Source organism: Ctenopharyngodon idella, chromosome 13 (genome assembly GCF_019924925.1).
Source record: "Ctenopharyngodon idella isolate HZGC_01 chromosome 13, HZGC01, whole genome shotgun sequence".
NCBI lineage: Eukaryota > Metazoa > Chordata > Actinopteri > Cypriniformes > Xenocyprididae > Ctenopharyngodon > Ctenopharyngodon idella.
This window is the reverse complement of record NC_067232.1, coordinates 4,315,644-4,335,402: the sequence shown is the minus strand read 5'-3', so window position 1 is coordinate 4,335,402 and position 19,759 is coordinate 4,315,644. Positions and strand designations below refer to the sequence as shown.

Genomic DNA, 19,759 nt, shown 5'->3' with positions numbered 1-19,759 from the left:
ACTTTAAATATATTATTTGTTTGTATATATATATATATATATATATAAGAAATCAAAAATAATATAATTAATAATAAGAATAAATTATAAGTATCAATTAGAAATATAAATAAATGATATTACATAATATATGATCAGTTTTTTTTAAAAACTAAAAGCAAATTTTACTCTGACAGAGTGATTGAGTGACAGAGCATTTCTTTCTTTTGACATCATTCATGCAAACATTTGAATGATTAACAACCAGAATCCCCTGAGGTGCTGATGGCATCACTGGTTTGAGGTGCTGTGGTTCTGACCTCACTGACGCTGACGTTGTATCCACGAGGGCTCTGCAGAACGGGAGGGTTATCATTTACATCCATAATATTCACCGTGAGCGACACATCTGTGAACCTCGGAGGGGAACCATTATCTGTCGCCCGCACCTGATCCAAACACACACAGGTATCCATGTGAACTTCAGCAAACAGATACACATATTCCTCAGAACGCATTATGCAAAACATACTAAATTTAACTGTACAAGGAAGCATGTACAAAGTCACGTACGGCTCAGTCTGCTGGAGTTATTAGGAATTCGGCAGACATGCTCTTAGTCAAAGTGACTTATTGAAAGAAGTCTCTTATGCTCACCAAGTCTGCATTTAATTGATCAAAAATACAGAAAAATCTATAATATTGTAAAATATTAAAATAATGTTTTACTATTTTTTTTTAAATATATTTTTAAATGTGATTTTTTTTCATTGTGAGGCAAAGCTGAATTTTCAGCATCATTACTCCAGTCTTCAGTGTCACATGATCATTCAGAAATCAATCTAATATGCTGATTTGCTGCTCAAGAAACATTTCTTATTGTTTTCAGTGTTGAAAACAGTGCTGCAGCTGCTTAATATTTTTGTGGAAACTTTGATACTTTTTTCAGGATTCTTTTTATAAATAGAGAGATGAAAACAACAGCATTTATTTGAAATAAAAAAAAAAATGTAAGCAGATAATGTCTTTACTTTCACGTTTGATCGATTTAATGCATCCTTGCTGAATAAAATGATTAATTTCTTTAAAGAAAATCCTACTGACCCCTACTGAAACTTTTGAATGGTAGTGTATATTTCTAATATAACATGCCTTTTGAAACCACTATATAGTGTAGGGAGCATGTGTATGATATAAAATGAGGTCTAGGAAGTCACTAGAGTTTGGTACAGAGCCATTGCATGTGTCCATAGTGTCCCTCTCACTTTTAGCAGGTAACGGTCCACGGCTTCACGGTCCAGAGGGGCATTCAAGTAAACCTCTCCATACGTGTTATTGGCTGTGTTGATCTTAAACACGTCCTGCATGTTCCCCGCGATCAAGGTGAAATTTACCTAAAGGAAACAAGAGGGTGTTGGAGGCGGGGTTACAAATGATTGACAACTCATTTCACAGTGTCTCCCTCACCAGTCCATTTCTTCCAGCGTCTTTGTCCCGCGCCAACACGACTGCAACTCTCCGGCCAATGGGTGTGTCCTCTGGAATAGACACCGACAAATCTGAAGTGATGTCAAACTCTGGGCTGTTGTCATTCTCGTCGAGAATGGTGATTGACACCTGTCAAAAGTGCAAAGCAATGATACCTGAGATGTTAAAATTTTTTCTGACAGAATATTAACATTTGTTGTATTAAAAATGATTTGATACCAAAGAATCACTCATTTACCTTCTACAAATGTGCATCAAGAAAAGAAATCAGAAAAAAAGAGAATACAACAGGTTAAATTAGATGTTTATATGGTACATCAAAATCATATTGTCATATGTATTTCACATCACTATCACTCTAGCTACTGGATACAATCCTGTTTATAGACATGCATTTCAAATTTACTTTAAAAAACACGGCCATATTGTGTGCAATTCAGGATAAGAACAAATGTGTGAACAGATCAGGCAGGAACTCATTACCACAGTGGAGTCTCTCTTGGGTCCTCCGTCATCGGCCACAACAGTGAGAGTGTATGAATCCCCCTGCTCTCTGTCCAACAGTCCCGTCACAGATATACGGCCCTGTAGAGCACACACAATCCTTTATTATTTGACATAATCCAGGTAGAGAAATTAAAAAAATCTTTTTAGACTGAATTAAATTAGAATCATTTTGTCCAGTCAGCGATTCAAAGCTGGTAAAAGAAACCCATTTTGTCATTTTTCGCTACTGTCTAGCTTGATTTTTTTGTTCACCCTGCAAGAAAACTCACTGACCAATACGATTTAAGATTTAGTGTCATGTGTGTTGCATGTTAAATCAAGCCCAGATTCTGCAAAGTTATCTGCACTGATTTTGGGGAAAAAAATCTGAATTGGAGGATTTAAGCAAATCAATGTGTTAAACGGACCTGAGAGTATTATACTTATAGTGTTAGCTGAGATTATAATCAAATGAGCCAAAAAATAATAATTCTAAACACACAATTGGAAGGAAATATGGACATTTCACATCTAAGGAGGCTTCAAGTTATAAAATGAAGCTCATTCCAACACATGAAGAAAGTGACATTTTTTTCCCCACTGTCTAGCTTGATTTTTTTGTTCAACATGCAAGAAAACTCACCGACCAATAAGATTTGAGCTTTAGGGTCATGTGACCAGATTCAGCATTCCAAAAAGACATTCTTCAATTCCAGGCAAGAGAAAAAATGTGTGTTTCCACATTTTCTGCACTGATTTTGAGGGGGAAAAAATGAATTGGATGGATTTAAAGGGATAGTTCACCCAAAAATAAAAAATAAAATCTGTCATCATTTACTCACCCTCAATTTGTTCTAAACCTGTATGAAGTTCTTTCTTCTTCTGAACACAAAAGAAGATAAGAATGTCGGTAACCAAACCGACTTTTTGGTCTTCACTGACTTCCATTATATACAGTGTGTACGGAAAGTATTCAGACCCCCTTAAATTTTTCACTCTTTGTTATATTGCATCCATTTGCTAAAATCATTTAAGTTCATTTTTTTTCCCTCATTAATGTACACACAGCACCCCATATTGACCGAAAAACACAGAATTGTTTACATTTTTGCAGATTTATTAAAAAAGAAAAACTGAAATATCACATGGTCCTAAGTATTCAGACCCTTTGCTCAGTATTTAGTAGAAGCACCCTTTTGATCTAATACAGCCATGAGTCTTTTTGGGAAAGATGCAACAAGTTTTTCACACCTGGATTTGGGGATCCTCTGCCATTCGTCCTTGCAGATCCTCTCCAGTTCTGTCAGGTTGGATGGTAAACGTTGGTGGACAGCCATTTTTAGGTCTCTCCAGAGATGCTCAATTGGGTTTAAGTCAGGGCTCTGGCTGGGCCATTCAAGAACAGTCACGGAGTTGTTGTGAAGCCACTCCTTCGTTATTTTAGCTGTGTGCTTAGGGTCATTGTCTTGTTGGAAGGTAAACCTTCAGCCCAGTCTAAGGTCCTGAGCACTCTGGAGAAGGTTTTCGTCCAGGATATCCCTGTACTTGGCCGCATTCATCTTTCCCTCGATTGCAACCAGTCGTCCTGTCCCTGCAGCTGAAAAACACCCCCACAGCATGATGCTGCCACCACCATGCTTCACTGTTGGGACTGTATTGGACAGGTGATGAGCCGTGCCTGGTTTTCTCCACACATACCGCTTAGAATTAAGGCCAAAAAGTTCTATCTTGGTCTCATCAGACCAGAGAATCTTATTTCTCACCATCTTAGCAAACTCCATGCGGGCTTTCATGTGTCTTGCACTGAGGAGAGGCTTCTGTCGGGCCACTCTGCCATAAAGCCCCGACTGGTGGAGGGCTGCAGTGATGGTTGACTTTCTACAACTTTCTCCCATCTCCCGACTGCATCTCTGGAGCTCAGCCACAGTGATCTTTGGGTTCTTCTTTACCTCTCTCACCAAGGCTCTTCTCCCCCGATAGCTCAGTTTGGCCGGACGGCCAGCTCTAGGAAGGGTTCTGGTCGTCCCAGATCTGTGCCTTGCCACAATTCTGTCTCTGAGCTCTTCAGGCAGTTCCTTTGACCTCATGATTCTCATTTGCTCTGACATGCACTGTGAGCTGTAAGGTCTTATATAGACAGGTGTGTGGCTTTCCTAATCAAGTCCAATCAGTATAATCAAACACAGCTGGACTCAAATGAAGGTGTAGAACCATCTCAAGGATGATCAGAAGAAATGGACAGCACCTGAGTTAAATATATGAGTGTCACAGCAAAGGGTCTGAATACTTAGGACCATGTGATATTTCAGTTTTTCTTTTTTAATAAATCTGCAAAAATGTCAACAATTCTGTGTTTTTCTGTCAATATGGGGTGCTGTGTGTACATTAATGAGGAAAAAAAATGAACTTAAATGATTTTAGCAAATGGCTGCAATATAACAAAGAGTGAAAAATTTAAGGGGGTCTGAATACTTTCCGTACCCACTGTATATTTTTTATACTATGGAAGTCAATGGGGACCATCAACTGTTTGGTTACCCACATTCTTCAAAATATCTTCTTTTGTGTTTAGCAGAAGAAAGAAACTCATACAGGTTTAGAACAACTATCTGAACTATCTCTTTAAGCACAATAAATGTGTTAAGCAGATCTGAGAGTACTATATTTGTATTGCTAGCTTTGCCAGAAAAGAGCTGAAGCTGCATGTTTTATGAGTCTTTTGCATGAGTCAAACAGTGACCTGCTGACTAGTCAATAAGCAAAAATTACACATCCAGTGTTATTCTTTTTGAGTTGTGTTTGCATCACTTTGTTACATCGCTACTGGTGTAATAGTTCACGTCATATTATTGCCAAACTCAGTAGTGATACTCTCAAAGCAGAACAATCTGTTCAGTTATATCGAGTTTCCTCACCGTGACACTGTCAATCTTAAAGAGTGCCAGGGCAGCAGGCGAGGTGTCAGGGTCAAAGCGGTACGTCAGCTGGTTCAGGTTATCGGCCGACTGTGCCTTCACCTGGACCACCTCTGTTCCTGTGGCGATGTTCTCTCTCAGTGATGCCTCGTAACCGGCTGAAAGAAAGGCCACGGCTTCATCCAGTTCGTTGAGTAAAGTGACATAAACGGTGCAGTAGCCGCGGTGGAAAGGCGGTGACTGATCTGTGGCTGAGACGTTCATTAAATAGCTGGTTTTGGTCTCATAGTCCAAGTAATCCACTGTGGTTACTAGACCCGTACTCATATCCACTTCAAATTTACGGTCAGAGCCAGAGACCAGAGAGTATGCCACAGCACCCCCATCCCCTAAAAAGAGAGAGACAACAAAAGTTCGAAATGAATACTTTTATTCAGCAAGGATTAAAGGATTAAATTGATCAAAAGTAACAGAAAAAAAACAATTATATTGTTACAAAAGATTTCTATTTCAAATAAATTCTGTCCTTTTGATGTTTCTATTCATTGAAGAATCCTGAAAAATGTACACAAAAATATTAAGCAAAAACTGCTTTCAACATTGATAATAATAAGAAATGTTTCAGCACATTTGAATGATTTCTGAAGGATCATGTGACCCCGAAGACTGGAGTAATGATGCTGAAAATTCAGCTTTGCCATCGCAGGAATAAATTATATTTTATAATATATCCAAATTGAAAACAGCTATTTTAAATTGTAATAATATTTCGCAATATTCCTATTGTTATTTCTGAGCATTAGTGAGCATAAAAGACTTCTTTATAATTTTTTTTTATAAAAACCTAAAACTTTTGAATGGTATTTTAAATAAATTTAGTTTTATTAAATAATAAAAATGATATTAAATCTATGTTTTTGATAACACCATTGTGTCAGATTAATACCCATTGTTAATTTCTATGGTGTGCCAATTAAAAAATAAAAAAAGGAATAAATTATCATCAATTAAAAATGTAAATAGATAAATCACTTTTAAATTAACAATTAAACAGACAAATTAAAAACTATTATGACCTATTATGCAAAATTCACTTTTGCATGGTGTTTGGACATAAATGTGTGTTGGCAGTGTGTGTACACAACCACCCTATAATGATAAAAATCCAACCACTCCTTTTTTTTAAAAATCTCCATAAATCATAAGCAGCGTCTCAGAACAAGCCGTTTGCAGGTTCCTGGCAATGTGACGTCACATTAGCCACAGGCCCCGCCCACAAATGTTGACAGACACTGCCGTTTTAACACAGAACCGCCCTGAGCGAGTTCACAGGGAGTTGTACAGTCCGCCATTACTGCACTGACGAGAATGTCTCCCAAGCGTTTTAGGTGTTCTATATCTGGATGGATTAATCCACACTGCTCTCTCCATTTACTCCCGAAATCTGAGCCGCTGAAGACGAGGTGGATTAATTTTGTTTTCGAAGAAAATGCTCCCTCAACTCTACTGAAATTTGTTTATGTCTGCGTGAATCATTTCACACCGGACTGCTTTGTGAACGAATGTCAATATAAAGGGACAATACAAAACAGAGATTGTGCTAAAAATTTTGTTACTCAAGGATAGATCAGTACAAACTGTTCGTGATCCAGCTTACAGCCTCCAGAGTGATACTGGATACTAATAAAGGTGAGAGCACTTTAATACAGTTCATTAGAGATTTACGGATATAAAGTTTACCAGTTTATTAAGCACCACCCGAAAAGGCATAAGGTCTTTATATATTTGTTTAGTATGAGTTGTAATGAGTGTTTCTGTGTACTTCGCTGTGTATGTTGATGAAAATGCAAGGGAGAGAGAGAGAGTTTATGGATAATATTTTAATGCACACTTGCACTTTTTTATTAAGCTCTTACAGTAGAGTGAAAACAGACACTTAATATTTTGTGTGAAGTACAATAAACGTTATAAAACTCATCGGTAAACAGGCTTGTACTAATATAGTGAATAAAAACAAGAAGACAATATATAAGTTATAACCGTAATTAAACTAAACTATACCTGTTCTATCTCCATACAGCATATATTCGCCGTTTCTGACATTATAGTGCGTCCTCACTGACTCCTGACACCAGAAAATCAGCTCTTGAAGCTCCGCCCTCTTAGGCCGAGTGCAGCAGCTCATTTGCATTTAAAGGAACGGCGCATTTTTGCTCACCTCCAAAAAGTGGCAATTTTAACATTCTATGAAAAATTATCTGTGAGGTATTTTGAGCTAAAACTTCACATACACACTCTGGGGACATCAGAGACTTATTTTACATCTTGTAAAAGGGGGCATAATAAAATGTAAAATAATACATTTAATACATTTATTATTTATTGTTGCATTTAACTACATTTTTATAACATGCATTTTATTAAATATCAATCAAAATTATTTATTTATTTACATTTTTTATAATTACTACATTGATAATTTATTATATTTTCAAGTGGCACTCTTAGTCCTCCAATGTAGTTACATTTGGTTACTAGCTTGGTAATGTAGCTGAATACTTTTTCAAAATGCAGCTTGATTGCAGTTCATCAATTTATGTATCTACAGGTCTGAACTTCAGCACACTGCACTCTAAGCCATTGACCTATAAAGATGGGAAGATGTCTGTCCAGCTTATGCCATGCTGGACATCCTCCATGAAGAAGTGAAATAGGGAAGCAGTAACGGACACAAGCAGAAGTGCAACAGAAATGTTGTGATATTGTTTGGCATGAAGAACTAATGGAAAAATCCAACACAGCTTGAGCCATGTTAAGTGTATGGCACACACTTAGTTGCAGGTTTCAAAACAGTATAAAAATAATAAAGGAGAAGTGTTAAGAATACACAATATTAGCAATCATAGACGTTCCTATAATTTTTCTGTGAAAGACACATTTGTCTCCTCAGTAAACTAGTGTGGTCCACACACACAGAAAGGTATATTTACAAAGGTCAAGAAGAGAGGAAATGCATGCATAGTGTGTTTGAGTTTATTGTGTTGCATACCTGTGTCAGGGTCTGTAGCTCGGACCACTACCACAGATGTGCCAATCCCAGCGGTCTCTCTGAGCCCCAGACGATTGTACTGCGACTGGGTGAAGACTGGAGACTCGTCATTCACATCCTCTACGTACACAATCACCTGCAACGCAAGTTCACAATCAGTCTGATTCACAACAAACATATACTGCTACACACAAGCATATACATTATATTCAATACTTCCTTTTATTCTAGAATTAAACCTGACATTTACAGCAAGAATAAATACAAATAAATCCATATAAAACAATCATTATTGTGTGTTGTCTCTTTGAAAGCTTCAGGATTACTTCAAGAATATGTTTCGGTCTACTAATATGTCATTTTTTAGAAGATGTCTATTATGTCTATGTTACATGTTCCCTGTGTTGTGTTTGTACCTTACTTCCTGTCCCGAGTGCCATGTTTGTAGTTCTTTTTCTTGTTGATTACTCTTAATTGTTGTGCTTGGTGTGTCTTGTTAGCTTGTTACCCCTTGTGTATAAGTAGTCCTATGCTATATGCGAAATCGCCCCCTATACCCTCATTCACTATTTCCTACAATACCCCACTAACATAGTCCACTTGAAAGAGTGAATGAAAACGAGTGAGTGAATTCGTACACTGAGTGCACTGGAAGGGCTGGTGCTTTTACATAGTTTGTGCTTGCTGTTTAATAATCATTTGAAACTTAGCAAACTGGCAGCTCCAGTAGGTAAGATGAAAATATTTATCTTGAACTTGGAAACTATGTATAAATCTTAATTAAAAAATGTAATAATCATTTAAAAGTAAATTTATACCTGTATGATATTACGCTTTAGCCACATTGGACCAGCGCGGTTTGGAAAATGGATGGACGAATGATTTAGCTGTGGGCGCCATCTTCTGGCGAGACACAGGAATTCATTCGGCGCAAGACAGTGCATTATGGGTATTCTCTTGGTGTTGAGCGTACATCAGTTGGACACTTGTTTTAACGGTGCATTGTGGGATTGAATGAGTGCACTCAATATCGTCCACTATGGTTTTGGACACCACTACAAATGGATGTCCCCTCAAATATTGCCCTATTTAAGGGTATGGAGGGCGATTTCGGACACAGCCCTAGTGTTTCTTGTTCCTTGTCAGTCGTTATTTGTGCGAGTGTTCAGTTGCGGGACTATGCGTTTCAAATCTTGTAAAATGAGGAGGAGGAGGAGGAGGTTGCAAATAAAAATACAAGCAATCAAAACAGTATAAAGAGACATATGGGTCCAAAATTGCTGGTTTTGTGTGATGTCGAACTGTGAATACAGTTACGATGGCTAGATTGCATTTACATCACACTAAGATCCGATCACAATGTGTCCTCAACTGCCTCTGTACCAGGACACAGGTTGGATACATTTTTTTTTAACAATGAACTTCCCATTTTAGAAAGGTCACACACACATACACACACACACGCACGCACACAATTTCCATGTTTTATGGGGACTTGTATATTATATATAATTTTATGGGAAACTGTATATTCTATCCCCTAGCCCTACCCATACACACAATCCTCACAGAAAAATTTCTGCACTTTTACATTTTCAAAAAACATAATTTAGTATGATTTATAAGCTGTTTTCCTCATGGGGACCATAAATGTCATGACATTTTGTCCCCACAAAGTAGGGTTTACTAGAATCACACACAAACACACCCTGACAGAGCTGCGCATGCTGCCCTGGTCACTGTTGTAGGCCTCCACCTCCAGCACATGAGAGCTGCGCGTCTCTCTGTCCAGAGCCACAGTTCCTCTGCTGATGAGTCCAGACAGACTATCCACATTAAACTGACCATTGTTTCCTATGGAGAGCAGACATTACACACACATGAGCCATACTGCCGAACTCTGACATAGTACTCCACATAAAGCCCAAGGTTGAAAATAATAATGATAATTTATGCTTCTGGCAGGGTATGTCTCTATTTGTCTAAACATGTAAAGTATAGTCATGTTTCACCACAAAAACTAGAAGAAAGAAATAAGGAAATCTATTTTTCTAAATATATATATATATATATATTTTTTTTTTTTTAATAACAATTAACACAGCATTGCGGCAATGTTTACAGTATGCCATAGATGTTATCCATAGACATTCTGAAAATACTCAAAATATTCTTATAAAAAGCTTTTCTTATAATTGCTCTATAAATGCTCTACATAGCGGGAGCGCATCTGATCAAGGCATTGACGTGCAACATCAGGAAACATAGTTACCAGAGAGAATCCTGTACAGAACTCTTCCATTCTCCCCCTGATCTGCATCTGTGGCCTGAACCTGCAGACGGACACAAACACACGTAACCACAAAGTGTACACACACATGTACTGCTAAAAAATGAGTGAAAGTAACACTTAACACACTACACGCCCGCAAACACATAAACAATATTATTTCACCACAACACATATCATACTTGAACACACGTGTCTCACCGTCTCAAGTTATGTATGCATTTCTTCTTTACTAGCAGCACCAAATAAAATACAATCTTTTACAACACATAAATGAACGGCATGAATGCATTAAAGGTCTTCGGTTTTCAGTGGGAAAGGTGTCATTTAAGCGGCCCCTAAGTTAATAATTAACAATTTTTACAACGGAAGTGATTCAATCAAAAACCTACTTTAGCTTGATAATATTATTATCTCAGAGCTGCTGTAAAGCCAAAACAATCTCTGTCAATTAATTTTCCTATTATCACTGTGAAGCTGCTTTGAAACAATCTGTATTGTGAAAAGCACTATATAAATGAAGATGACTCGACTTGACTTTTGATTGAATGGCCTGGACCAGACATTGGCTCAACCAATAGCGTGAGTTTGGGGCGGGGCTATCTGTGTAATGATGAGTATAGAGGGCAACAGTGTATTTATACCGGAAGTTTTTTTTTTTTTTTTCTCCGTTAATTTTTCCTATAGGGATTTTAAAATAGTCTTTGTTAAAGAGTTATATGCCATGAACTAAGCCAAATCAGCATACGAGGTGAATCGCAACACTACAAGCTTGAAGCACAAAAGTTATCAGACAAAAAGACTAAGGTGTATTTTACGGTTTTAGTGAGAGAAAAAAACTACATTCCCATGAAGCATTGCGAATAGCATAATCGAATTAAAAACAATGGAGAAATATAAAATGACTCATTTACAAATGTTAAGTATATGTATAAAAACAATATATTTTAAGTTTATTGCAAAGTATGCATATATATACAAACATTTCAGTAGCTATTTTGGAGCATCTTGCTTTTTTCAACTATCTGATTGGTGTAATTTTCTGTGCAGCATCATGGGTAATGTAGTTTTCCCACCAGGAATTCCACTGTCAAACACGATCATCTTAAGAAAAAGCTGAAATAATGCAGGCTGACGACTTCACCGGAAGCGAATACCATGGATTAACAACCTCCTTGCTCAGAGTAGGTCAATCTTAACTTCAAAATCAATTTCCTTATGGAGAAAATTAATGGAGTTTTTACTTGCAGAACCCAACTGTTGCACTCTATTAGAAGACTGTTTAAACCTTAACTCCTTAACTGAATGAGAATGTTCATGAGTTCAAATATGGCTTGTCGTGTTTGGTGCCACAACTGGAACAGAAATGAGACACTTCACCTTTAAATAGTTGTCATAGCAACACTAGTAAATTATAGGGGCTTGAAAACACATACGACTTCAACGATCATATAAATCATGGAAACAAGGATCAGCAATTGTTTCTAAATACATTTACACACATAAATTCATCATATTAAGCAGTAAAACCATTTAGCGCACACTGAATACATCCATATATTAGTCAAATCCTACTGACAGTGAGGAGGACGGCCCCTCCTTCAGACTCATTAGCTTTATAAAGAGATGTGGAGAGGAGAAGAAAGGAGCAGGGGATGAGGAGGAGGAGGGGGGAAGAAAGGAGCAGGGGATGAGGAGGAGGAGGGGGAAAGAAAGAAAGAAGGGGTCTGGGGGGGGGGGTCTCTTGGAGCGAGATGAATAGAACAGGCAGACCGGACCATTCCATCACACGGGGGGTTAAAACTTGAGGCTGAAAGTTTGGCTCAGAATGGGTTTTTAGCTCATGAAACACACTGCTATGGTCAAAAAGAAGGAGAGGTTGATTTTGAGTCTCTCTGAACGGATATTAGCTCCACTTTTTCTGATCTTCCAGCTGTCTCATCTCAATACTCTTGGTGACAACGTGATTTGAAACTCTTGCGGAACTTTGGAGGAGTCACCAAACGCATTCAACGCTAAAGGTAAAGTTGAGCCACAAAGAATAAACTGAAAACTAAATGTTTTTAATTGGACCCCTGTTGAAAACACCAGGATATGTCATGTTTTGAATGCTGGTTTCCCTACCGGGCTTTTTAATTTTTGTTCTGCTGAGCAACAAAGCACCAAACAAGCACTAAACCCACTCTAACCAGCACAAACCCGCATGGACACCCATTTTATTTTGCCATGATGTCAGTCATAAAGTACACGGGACAGCATAATCCACGCTTACATTATTATATTTTACTAATTCGTGCATATGCTGAATTACTTACTAACTTACTCATTAACTATTCACAGCATAATAAATGCCACAAAGGTTACTATATAGGGAATATACACATTGTGTACACTATGATTCTAAAGTTTGGTGTTGGTAAGTTTATTATTTTTTTTAAAGAAATTAGCACTTTTATTTAGTAAGGATGCATTAAATTGATCAAAAGTGTCACTAAAAACTTTTACATTGTAACAAAAAAAAAAATCTATTTCAAATAAATGCTGTTCTTTTGAACTTTCTATTCATCAAAGAAATAAAATGTATTACGGTTTCCACTAAAATACTGTTTTAAACTTTTCCATCACAGGAATAAATTTTAAAATATATTCAAATAGAATACAGATATTTTGTAATATTTCTCAATATTACTGTTTTCACTGTTTTCAGACAGGCTTGGTGAACATAAAAATTTTTTATAGTGTATGACAGACAAAACGAATTCAAATGTGACTGTTCTCACTGAAAATTTATTTACAAAAATTCACTTTAATTTCCATATAAATGTGGTTTGTATCAGATTATTATTATTTTTTGCAAAAACTAGTGCTCACTAGTGCCCCCCCCCCAAAGACTAGTGCACCAAGAAAAAAAAAGAAAAAAAAAAAAGAGGAAGCATACAACAGATTTTGCTGCCTGCTTGTGCAAAGCAAAAATGTGATGATGTGTGCATAAATGCATTTCAGCAGATCCATCCTGCGGTAACTAATGAAGTGTTTCACTAACAATAGTTCCCGTCTGAGTGGCCTTTTCAGCCTGTTTGTGGCATTTAAGATGAAAAATAATTTCATGTCTCAATGTGTTTTCATCAAAGCGATAAGTCACACTCTGTGTGCTCAGAATTTAACATGCTGACATTTAGGAGCAGAAAAGCAAAGTAATTGGTGACTTGGGTGCTATGGTGTGTTTGTGTGTGTTTCAGATAGATTGAGAGTTATTTTAACAGACCCAATTTAGCTTGCAAAAAAAAAAAAAAAAATAGCCACATTTCTCATCTGACTGCTCACTTAGTGGGGCACCAACATTTTTAATGTCAAATGCCATTTCAAATGTGTGTTTATGGGAACGATGTAGGCCAGAAACATACACTAAGCAAGTACACAAACACAGATGTGTGTGCTTAGCAAATGCATTCACCTGCTTGTACATAATTAACATGTTATTGAGGTAATGCGATGGTGAATTATCTACTACAACAGTATTTTCAACTTCAACTAACTTGCATACACTGCAAAAAAATGAATTAGTGTTTAATTAGTCCTTTTTTCAATTAAAATTTCTAAAAAAAAAAATTTACTTTAGAAGCAATGCTGCGGATATGATATAAAAACAATGTTTTCAGAGAATGTATCTTTAATACAGGTGCATTTTGTCTTGTTTCTTTTTTTTTTTCCAACTGTTTATACTTAAAACAAGTGAAAAAATCTGTTAAAAACTGAAAATCTAACTGGAAATTATGTGTGTGTGATTGAATGAGTAAGAGACTCTTGCTAATCTCTAATCAATATAGTGCAATACAAATCTACTATACTTTGACCTTTCTTGACATTTCTTTACAGAAATCGCTCAGTCATTTTGATAGTCTTACAGAGAAGCGCCGTGAGCTCCGCTTGTAGAGATGCAAGATGGTGATGACGATAAGATGTGTGTACTGTAGGTGTTCAGTCCCGCCACCACAAACCACCGCTGTGTTCACCTAGAGAAAAATGTGCTCAGATGTTGCTCTTTCATTGCACAGGAGACTTCTCTGCCTGTTTTATTTGAATATTGTCTCATATATTTCTTCTTTTTTTTATTTTATAGTATATATTAATATTTTGAATTAGCATTTTTTTCTTAATTAATCTTAATTTTAGTTTATGTTTTAGTAATTTTGTTGTGTCATTTTTATTAGTTTTTGTTTTTATAAAATATTTATATCTAGCTTTAATTTTTTTATTTCAACTAATATTTATATTTTATTTCAGCTTTACTTCAATTAAAGAAAATAGTTAAGTTTTAGTTAACAATAACACTACTTAAGAGAAATAAATTAGACACAAATGAGACAAATGGTGACACAATTACAAGTAGAGCTTATGAAATGAGAATCTCAGACTTTTGATTGCAGATTATCTTGTCAGATCTGAGCACAGTGTGAGGCAGTGTTGAGATCTCGTCCAAAACTTACATGTGAGGCTTGTAGGGTCTTCTTTAGAAAAAAAAAAACCACATGGGCTAGTTGCATAAACATAGTCTCCCATGAGAACGAAACACATACTTGAATTGTGTAATGATTTGCTTTTGAGTCATACCTCAGACCACTATGACCCACACAAACTCGAAGTGCTTGCTTTCACACACTCGTGTACTTTTTAGGCATTAGGTTTAAAAAAGTGTCCGCTCGCTTGCCATATCATTGATGCCTAAGACAAACAATTAAGATATTAAAGAGATTTTTTCTTCTAAAGCTTACACACATGCATACACACCTGTTAACCACATCCTGGAACCTTGCATGCGTCTCGCACAGGCATAACATTCACACATTTGCACAAGCCTGAACCCCAAGTGTCACAAACACACCAACATCTTCACTATATATGTATTCCACCTGACCCAGATTTAACTCTTCCTGTTTTCTGATCTCTACAGATCCAGGAACGAAATGGATGTTCCCTTCAATCTGTCCCTCTCTAATCTCTCACTTTCCGTCTCCCCAACATCTCCGCCTCTGGATCTTCAACATCCCCTCCCGACCATCATCATCATCGTGTGTCTCTTCGTTCTGTTCGGGGGCTGTGTGATCTTTCTGGCGGTGGGCTGCTCGCCAGGAGGGTCCTGGGGTGTGGATGGGGACTGTGGCCCGGCGGACGGTCTCTCGTGTGAGCAGACTCTGTCCAGTGAGCCCCAGCTGAAGCTCTGGAAGCGCTTGGGCTCTATGAGGCAGTCGTTCTCCTCCGCGCCAGCATTCAGAAGACCCGTTCAGCCATACGTAGCCCAGAGCAGGAAGCAATCAGGGTCAATGCCGCTCGCAGAGTCAAAGACAAACGACTCCCACACTTATATTACTATACCGTCTCTGCTGCAGTATGCCACAGAGATTTGAACTCTGTTGCAAAACCTAGTGAGTCGCCTTGCAGTCTAGTGCCTACATAGGCAGCTGCCTTTTAAGCGACTGATTTGAAGTACACTTCATAAGAAGCAACTCCAACTACAGGAAACTAGACTTAAAATTTATTCCCAAAAAATTGCTAATAAGCATAAAAATGCATAACATACAAATATTAGAAACAATCAGTTTTATTTAGACTTAATTGTTCTTATCGAAACTTTCAGGAACTTAATGAGATGTACATTTAGAACTGACATTTCTATCAACTTGTCTGCCATTGTCTGCTGCATGCAATGCATTCTGGGATTACCTTTTCCCTTGAGGGATGCATATGATGTTGCCAAGGTTATTATTATTAACAAACTAAACATAAAAGTATTTAAAACATTTTTGTTCATTGAAATAAAGCTGAAATAAAACATAAATTAGATGAAGTAAAAATGAAGTAAACTAACTAAAACAAATTTAAGTTGAAGACTTAAATTAAAGACTAAAGCTGAACTAAAATGAAAACTGAAATAAAATAAATGAATATATATATATATATATATATATATATATATATATATATATGGTAACTCTACAATAAGGTCTCATTCGTTAACATTAGTTAATGTATTAACTAACATGAACTGACAGTGAGCAATACTTTTGTTAAAGTATTTATTAATCTGTGCTACTATTATTTAATAAAAATAAAATTGTTCATTGTTCATGTTAGTTCACAGTTCATTAATGAATGTTAACAAATATAGCTTTTAAGTGTTGAAATGAACATTAACTAAGATTAATAAATGCTGTAAAGTATTGTTCTTTCTTAATTCATGTTAACTAAAGTAGTTAACTAATGAAACCTTATTGTAAAGTGTTACCAACTATATACATATATATGTTTACTTCATGTGTAATATTGCTCTCCATGTCCGTTAAAACTTCATGGGAACACTATTTGCATCTGGAGTGTGCCTATGATCCCTTAAAATACTGTCTAGGTAGTCAGCTCACTAGGTTTTGGAAAAGAGCTATAAATACATACCTATACACACAATCACTGTTTTAACGCAAACATAAGAGCAGATCCTGCGTCATCTGCTATCAGTACTGAAAGAGATCAATCTGTGTACAGGAAGCCAACTAATTTCATTCACCATAGCTTCAATCGAAACAAGAAGTGACTCAACAATCCAACCATTCGGTGACCGCAACTCTATAAACAGCTGGACATTGCTCACATCACATCTTCTGCTGCTGTGGAGACAGACCTGAACTGACCTGCCAGCACAGACCAGAAGCTCTCTGAGTAATGGAGGCCATTTTGACAGGGCATTAACAACATCACTATTTATTTGGAGGAAATTCGGATTAATTTGCATGTATGTTTATGTGTACAGTGGCCCCATACTTTAATGTCACGCTTAAAAATGTCTGAATGTCATCGAATTAGAAACCAAAACAGCAAACCAAGTAGCATTTGTAGAACTAGTGCTCACATTAACTAATGAATAGTAGCCTGTAAGAATAGTATATCTATTGTTTTATCATTTAAAACATCTTTTAGCGAAATGTGTTTGTGCTATCTTAAACTAATTGTGACTTGGTTTACAGTTCTGATACATTTTTTAAGTGTGCTTTAGGTGTCCAAATTATAGGATTTGTTTAAATCATTGTTGTTGTGCCATTGGAATTACTTAAACAAAGCTTTGCATATTAACGATGAATTATTCCCCAAACAGAGCTTTAATAACAGTTCAATATCAGATTCATGTTATTTTTTATCTTTGTAAAAAAAAAAAAAAAAAAAAAAAAGAGTTTGTAGAGCTCTGCAGAAATTATTCCTAGAACTTTTGAAGCATCATCATGGTTACCCTACTTTGGCAACTGTTGCCAGTCTAGATGGTCATGGTTACCAGCACACTGGAACATGACATCAGAGAAAACCAGATATGACAATGCTGCCATGGTTACACAAAAACACAATGTAACAAATTTACCACTCCATGCGCTACTTCATAATACCAATATTGTGATATTGATTCATGAGCATAGGTTTAATATACAGTAGTCAACATTTGAAGTGGATCAAAACCTTTCATCAAAGTTGTCCTAAAACCTTCTTTTTAGGACAACTTTGATTATCTTTTTTGATCCACTTCAAATGTTGACTACTGTATAATAGTGAATTGTGAATATGTGCATGTGTACCTGTAATATACTAGTTCCTCTTGGTATGTTCTCCAGGACGCTGGCCTCATAGCTGTTCTGGAGGAATATAGGCCTGTTGTCATTGACGTCCAGCACCTCCACATATACTGTAGCTGTGCCTGTCCTCCGGCTTCCCGCTGGACCATTATCTACAGGAAAACCATGGGAATGCTACTCTCAGTTCAAATAAAATACAGAAAAGTTCAAGGTTGACCAATTTCTATGATATTTCTATGACAAAAGGATTTTTACAGAGATATAATATATGCACTATATTATATATTATAGTTGATAGTTCCAGGCTTCCCATGAGCATGACAACCCTGACAGCAACATAAAACACTGCCACAATACAGCCCTTATGACTCATATATTCACTGGTGTTGCATGGTAATACTAAATACTCTAAATAACCATTAGATGTGCCAAGCAACAGCAACATGACTATCCTAAAACTGGCCTGAGCCACATACAAAAGACCCACAAAAGACAAACCTTGACAGTTTGCGCTTATCACATTTACTGGTATTAGTGTAAAATGTGCTGCATAAATTATACATGTTAAAATATATATATATATATATAATTTTTTTTTTAAATAAAAAAATATACATATAATATTAAAGTAGCTAATATGAAATATTATTCATATTAAAATATACATTTTTGCATGTAAAATGACTGGCAAGAGGGTTTGTGCTTAAAACAAAGTAAATGTACCCATCACATGTTTTAATCTTCCAAAACCTACGCTTTATTCATAATTAAATTCATCAGATAAGTACAATGGAGGACTTCCCAGTATTGATAAGCGTGCAGAGTATTTTCAAAGAAGCTCATTAAACTGGTATTAGAACAGCTGGTGTATTTCTGAAGGCTGCACAGCTTAAACAGGAAACCACAAAACTCTTCTTTCAATTCAATGTCACTTAGACAGGAAACTGCAAAAGATCATACCACACATGCATGCACACATGCATAACCAATTGTTTTAACACCCATATGAAACTCACCAATCGCTTCAATCACTAGCCTGTACGAGGCCTGAGTTTCACGATCCAGACCCACCACGGTCCGTACCACACCGGTCCGGAAACCCACGCTAAACTTTCCATCTTGGTTCCCTCCTATTGGGACATATAAACACAAGCTGAGAAATCACAAATCATGGCTCTGTCCCAAACCCTAGTGTACTGCCTTCAAAGATGGAACATAATAATTGAATGATTATTACGTGCTAGCTTGTGTTGCCATACAACATAAGCTAGCACATAATAATGTGCTAGCTTATGTTGCCATACAAATACACAATTGATTTTAACGGAGTTTTGCATTAGCATGTTGCTAACGTAATAATAATGAAATACACACAATTTGGTAAAATAGTGAATTTTTAATCATATATTTAATCATGTATATTTAAAGAGGCCATATTAATGTGTTGATTTTGTTTTGGAGTCCACTAGAATAGGTTTTAATGCTTGAAAGTAAAAAAACAAAACATTATTTTCACATATTTGACATTGTTGCAACTCCACTCTTCCCAGTCTCTATGAAGTCCCTCCTTCCGAAAAGTGCAATGTGCTCTGATTGGTCGGCTGAACTAGTGTGTTGTGATTGGTCAACCGCTTCGAGTGTGTTTCGGAAATGTCAAGCCCCTTACCGTAACTACAAGTTTGAACACACTACTAATGCAACTCAAATAGGCCACGCCCCCTTTATTTTGCATATGTCTTGGGTGGGAATTATTTAAATGAGGAACATTGTGACGTGTTCGTTGCTGGAAGAAAACTCAAGACTACAATGGAGGCGTTTCAGGGAGTTCAGAAAAAGTGCGCACTTATATAAAGAATAACTCCCTTTGGAGTGACTTTGCAGACCATTTTCATGCTCAAACAGCAACATTACAAACTAAAGAAAGTTAAAAAATTTTCACTAC

The 19,759-nt window shown here is 36.6% G+C and overlaps 1 protein-coding gene across 1 annotated transcript in view; it reads right to left on the bottom strand.

The window, feature by feature from the left end:
• cdh23 (cadherin-related 23) overlaps window positions 1–19,759 on the bottom strand; it is a 271,367-nt gene that overhangs the window by 41,885 nt on the left and 209,723 nt on the right. Inside the window, 11 exon segments of the mRNA XM_051916257.1 lie at window positions 300–428; window positions 1,245–1,373; window positions 1,447–1,596; window positions 1,706–1,708; window positions 1,951–2,052; window positions 4,869–5,257; window positions 7,918–8,053; window positions 9,626–9,771; window positions 10,190–10,250; window positions 17,821–17,969; window positions 18,834–18,947. Coding sequence (XP_051772217.1) covers window positions 300–428; window positions 1,245–1,373; window positions 1,447–1,596; window positions 1,706–1,708; window positions 1,951–2,052; window positions 4,869–5,257; window positions 7,918–8,053; window positions 9,626–9,771; window positions 10,190–10,250; window positions 17,821–17,969; window positions 18,834–18,947 — 1,508 coding nt within the window.